General features: G+C 40.0%; 1 protein-coding gene across 1 annotated transcript; it reads right to left on the minus strand.

Moving 5' to 3' along the window:
• Nucleotides 1-561: 561 nt before the first annotated feature.
• On the minus strand, nt 562-1,503 carry LOC115627677 (general transcription factor IIF subunit 1-like). The gene has a single exon (XM_030523419.1). It carries the CDS (start codon nt 1,501-1,503, stop codon nt 562-564), a length of 942 nt encoding a protein of 313 aa, XP_030379279.1.
• Between the last annotated feature and the right edge of the window lie 4,790 nt (nt 1,504-6,293).

Here is a 6,293-nt window from a genome sequence, read left to right on the forward strand (position 1 = left end):
GAATCTGGATACCGACTTTGGTTATTCTAGCTCTTGTACCTTCTGAGATCCTTGCGCTCATACAGACGGACATGGCTATATTAACTCGGCTTGTCACCCTGATCAAGAATATATATACTTTGTGGGGTCTGCCACGCCTCCTTCTGTGCGTTACATACAGTCGCACAAAAAGGCTATACTAGGCCTTTTACCCTTTGGGTACAGGATATAAATAGAGAACTATATGTAATAATAACGATTAATTTACGTAGCTTTGGAGTTATGCACAGTACAGTACAGGGATATAATAATAAGATGTTTTATGATATGATTTCAAATATAAATTAAAGACACAATTGATTTCTTAGATAACCGTTGCTCAAAAGTGTTGCTAAGTTTGCAGTTTCGAGCTCATTCTGACAAGATGTGAGCAGAGATTAAAATGCTTCCGACTTCATATCACGAATCATGTTGTGTCATTATCATTTTATTTATTTCTTTGCCTGTGTGTTAATTTCAAAGTACATCGAATAAGTGTGCCAGTTAATTTGAGTTGAAGGCCAGATTCTTCAGATCCTCGCATTACTCGTCCTCAGCGGAGCTGCTATCGGAGTCGTCCGAGTCCTCCTCATCGTCCGATTCACTATCGCTGTCGTCTGACTCATCATCGCTGTCGTCCGACTCATCATCACTATCGTCCGACTCGTCATCGCTATCGTCTGACCCTTCATCGGGGTCGTCGTCATCCTTGTTCACCCCAAGTTCGTGCTGTTTCCCTTTTCGGCCAACGTCTCTGTTGTTTGGCTTCCTGTCGTACCAGTTCAACTCGGACTCAATATCGGAATAGTCGGAGTCGGAGTTCTCTTTTCGCACTGGCTCGTACTCCTCCGGTGGACCGTTCTGCTGAGGATTGCGTCCATCCTCCCCCTCTTCCTCCTCCTGGTCCCCCTCCTCTTCCTCGTCGTTGCCACGCAATCGCTTCCGTAAGATTTGCGAGAAGTAATAGCTATCAGTATCGTGGCCGCCCCTCTTGCGCCGTGCAAATATCTCCTCAACCTCCTCCGCAGAGAGCGTCTTGTGGGTTGGAATGCGTTGAAAGTTGTACCAGTCCTTAATCGGATAGGCGTCGATCCATCCATCCTTGGCCTGCAAGAAGAGGAACAAGTTTCCACGCTCTTCTTCGCGATTGCCTTTGTACTGCCTGCCCTGCTTGCCGCCCACAGTCAGTATCCATGGCTGATCCTTGGCTCGATATTTTTTCGGGGGACTGGTTTTACGGAACCTCTTGCGTCCCCCGTTGTAAGCCGTGCCTGGGCCGTACCTGGGTTGCTCCTCCTCCTTGGGACGCGATTGCTCCCAATTATTCTCCCTCTGAATAGTGACCTCATCCCATTTGTCGAAGTTCACATTAAGGTTGGCGTTGAAACCCATGCCATGATGGACTATCCCAGTCTTTGCTAAGCGCACATTGTATTCCTTCACACTGCCAATACCAGATTTCGCTTTTGGTGGTGGCTTAGACATATTGGCAGGAGATTTTTTTTCAGGAACTGACATCGCAAAGTCTGGACGTTCAAAGAATATGCCTTCTGCTCAATGACGACGCTAACTATGCCTACTTTACTTTTTATAGCTGCGCCGAAGAATATTAGGGTAGAAAGTCGATAAGTTTATGAAATCGATTGATTAGATGATGGGACATTTTTGTTGGGGTTTATTGTACATTTAAATCAAATCAAAGTTTCGTAAAATCATCTACTTGTCTGTGACTCAACAGATTTTGTTGTTTTAATATTTCTTTATTTTGATTTCTATCACAAATGTTGATCGGATTTTTTTTATAGATATAAATACAAGTAAATCAGAGCTTGCAAATAACTGTTAACCGTTTCTCTATGTCACAAAAGAACTGTTACCTACGGACGATTTTGGGAAATAGTCACAGGTGAACGGTTCACTTCGTTCGTTGAATATATCGTTCTCAGTTCATCCAAGAACCAGTTTTTATACTCTGTACATGATATGTACAAGAGTATATTAGGTTTGCGGGAGCTGAAAAATGTAACAGGCAGAAGGAGGCGTAGCAGACCCCATAAAGTATATATATCTATATGATATCTATATCTATGATCAGCATGTGATCTATATGATCAGCTTGACAAGACGAGTCGATCTATGTCTGTTTGTCTGTCTGTTGACTGCAAACATGCTCACGCAGACATGAATAGACACGCATAAACATGCATACACTCACATAGAAGCAATTGCTTCGTATATGTGAAAAGTTACATCCTTTACGTGAGTTCGAATACCGAGAGAGGTAATTATTATTCTAATAATTGTAATAATTATTCTAAGCATATGTATAGAATATTTCAAAGTCGGGACACCCGACTTTAGCTTCCCCACTTGTTTTATATTTCTTCATCGGATAGATATACAGAAGCTTCTCCAGAACATGCAACCCTTGCTATCAATTAGCCAAATGTAATAGCCTGGCTTTTGTCGTCCTGCTTTGTACTCCAATACTACAAGTATATATTTATGTATGTATGTGTGATGGCCGTAAGCTCATTAAAGAAAACAAAATACGACACTGTGCAGCAAATCCCTTCTCGCTTACAACTCTCCCCCCTCCCCCCCCCACCCCCTAAAGCTACTTTTTGCCTACGTCCTGGCTGTTGTTGTTTTTATCCTTCGAGCGCTATTCGCCACTCGCAATTCGCTGCGCTTAACTTGTTTTTATTGTTTTTTGTTCTAATCACTTAATAAAGCGCGCCAACATCATCAAAAGCAAATTCATTTGGGTGCTGGGTGATGATGTTGCTGTTGCTATTTCTCTTCTCTCCTCTCTCTCTCTCTCTCTCTCTCTGTTGTTATTGTTTTTGTTTACGCCCTTGACAAGCGCCAACAAATGCAAGTGCAACAATAATAAAAGCAACAACAATGAATACAGGAACTGCAGCAAAACTGCGCGTACCAACAATTAAGTCGCATTTGTATAAAACTTTTGGATTACGAAAATATGTTAAGACTTTTGTTAAACTTGTCCGGTTGCAAAACTTTTGCCACGCCCACAGCCACGCTCCCGCCCCCGCCCACCACCACTTCCACTTCCACACCCAGCCATTGTAAGGGCTCGCCCTTGTTATCAGGCAGACCAGCATTGTGAGGTGCCCCCGATGAAGGGACAGGGGCAATCGTTGCCGGCTAATTTGTCTGCCCTGGGGTGTTGCAAGCATTGGTAGAACAGTTGCAACTTGCAAGCCAGTCCCCAGTAGTTGTTGCCATCAATAAAGTTTTTCATATGAATTTAACGAATCTGCCAACACACGCTCGCACACATGTACAGGGCAACACACACTAACACACTCAAACACAGATACATACGTTATTGCCTCAACATTTATGACATTTCTTGTGCCAGTAGCGAAGCCTTCAGTTCCCTGGATCCCCGATGCGGCCCAAAAGCTGCATTCCCAGTTGCCAGCTCCAAGCTGCTGTTTTTGCAAACTTTTCAATTGCATTTCAACTTTGTCTAGTGTAATTTGGCAGCGTCCGTAGTAGCAGCAAACAACCCACACATACCTCAAGTAGGCACACCTCCGCTCATTTGAATAATAGCAGAAGTTCTGTCTTAAAAAATATCTCTATATGTATATACAAGTATATATGTAGTTTTTATCCGAAACTTGCCATTGCAATTGAATAACTTGAAAAACTAAATTATTCAGTTTGAATAAAAGATTAGCGCTCAAATTTGTTGCGCTTGAATACCATTTGGTTAGTGCATTAAATAAAAATTGTTGATTGCCCTTCAGACCTTACTCTCTAAAAAGTGTAAGGCCCACAAGGCGGTAAAAAGAGCAATTAAGATAAACAACAACTAATCGAATCGTTATTTGGATAGCTCGACTTTTGTTTTCTTACTAGCGTATTCATCACATTTGCAGCATTCTTTCAAACTCAGCAATGACAATTATTCGCGACAGCAATTCAGTGTCACCTTTTATTTGTTTCATCGACAAACAAAGCCCAATTTAAAATAGAAAAATATCAATACAATAGAGAACTTAAACTATGTATGTAAAACTAAAGAATAAAACAGCGTAGAGGAATTGCAAACATGTCTAATAACGAATCAGACTCGGTGGGGGAATTTTATTTAGCAAACGGCCAGCTATGCCCCGATTCACAGCAGAGAGCAGTCAGAAACGTTATTAGACCTAAAAAGAAGAAATGGAGATGAAGAAGACAATGAAAAATAGAGAAGATGTATGATTAGATTATATAATAAATTAATATAAAAATGCTTAACTAATGAAAGACAAAATATAATTAAAGGCTAAAAGGTGGAGACATAGTGGAACATTGAATTGTATAATTTTACTACTTAATTTAATATTAATTTAATTAAGTTACATAGAGAGACGATATTCCTAATGACATGACTAGAATATGCCACAGAATTTTTGAGCTATACTACTAAGCAGAGATTTTTTATAATAGAATAATTTTTAATTGTCTCTTCTTTGTTTACTTGCATGTTGATTATGATCGAATTATTCCCCATTTATTTGAATTTAATACAATGGAAGGAAAATTTTTAAATTGCGATAGCCCAATGGAATAATTTTGTTCTTAACTTTCTATTGAACTAAGCCCTTACAAGCCCGAAACCTTATTTTGAATAACAATGGAACGGGGTTTCAAAAATGTATATTTTATAGATAAATACTTTGGAATAATAACCGAATTATATTACATTGTTATTGCTTTGTAATATTGTCGTACAATATGCTTTCCAAAGCAAACAGGACTTTTTAAAAATAAGGCCAGGATGGCCTTCAAAGTATCAGTGGCCTCTACGTCCTCTGCATAACGGCTATCTTTCATCGGCAAGTGTATTTTTCTGCAAAAGTAAGAGACACATGAATTGTTCATTTTGAAATATTTAATTCCATTTCAATTAACTTCTTGACTGCATCTTCGATTTTCGACTTACGAATTCTGGATGGTCAACATGTTTGTGAAAATTCAATTTTTACTGCAAGTCGGTAACCAACCGGTCACAAACCGATAGCCTAGAATGTGCTGTTTACTTAAGAAAGCACCTTGTGCATACTTATAATTATTATACAATTATATTTATGTACCATATTATAACTGTAGCCCTCCTATTTGAGTGCATGATGCTGTGAAGGTCTTGCCTCCAGCTTGGCTCTGTCTTCTATTGCTTTCTCAATTGCTCTATTTATGCATATTCCTTTCATTTATTTCGCATTGCCTTTCAGCTGGCTGCATTACACTTTGTGGCCTGGCCTTTGTATACATACATACATACATACATACGTACGTACTATATGTATGTATGCATGTGCGGGAGTGCGAGTGTGAGTCTAAGTGTGTGACTTGTGTTTGCCTTTTTGTTGTTATTAGCTGGTGGCAAATGTCATAAAAGCCAAGAACACCAGCCAACATCTAACAACAAGCAAAGTGGAATGGTTCCTAATTTGAAATTTATTGCAAATTGCTGGTAAAGTGGCACACTAGCCGGCGTTTTATGCAGCCCGGCAGCCCCATAACTAATGGCATAAACACCCACACACTCCCACACTCACACTCACACACACACACACACACACACACACCGAGTGGCTAATTAGCGCAATTGGGCAGGCGGCCCCATTAACAATAGCCACGGCCCCAAAAACCAGAGCCAGAACGAGAAAGTGCCCATCAAAAGCAACTGCCAGTGTAAGTGCAGCAGTAACTGTAGTTGTTACTGCCACAGTGGCAAGTGCAACTGCAACTGCCACAACATCCACAGCCAGTGCAACTGCTGCAAATTGAAATTGCGAAATGCCAAATTGCACAAAATTATTATGCTTAATAACAAGCAGGACGAGCACTATGCCCATAATAGCATTGCCGCCAACATCGGTCGAGCAGAAGGGCGCACAGGGGGAAGTGGACTAAAAGACATTCGTCAGGAGACTAGATATGGGCTTATGATCCGCCTGAGGGTGTATTCAATTTATTTCCACAGACTCGCAACGCAGTCAAAATTACAACACTTTATGAAACCGTCGATCCCTTTCTAAGTATACAATAAGATTCGTTCACATGGAAATGTTTTCAATTGAATGCAAACAATCCTCATCATTCAACATTTAATTATAAACAGAAACTAGACAAAATATCCATATACTTGTAGCTAAATTTTTAAATGTTAAAAAAAAAGCTTCACGAAAATACAAGTATAACAAATATTTACAATTTTTCAAACCAAGACACCGTATTTTAAAGCCTTG

This window comes from Scaptodrosophila lebanonensis, unplaced genomic scaffold (genome assembly GCF_003285725.1).
Source record: "Scaptodrosophila lebanonensis strain 11010-0011.00,11010-0021.00 unplaced genomic scaffold, SlebRS2 tig00000096-arrow-pilon, whole genome shotgun sequence".
Classification (NCBI taxonomy): domain Eukaryota; kingdom Metazoa; phylum Arthropoda; class Insecta; order Diptera; family Drosophilidae; genus Scaptodrosophila; species Scaptodrosophila lebanonensis.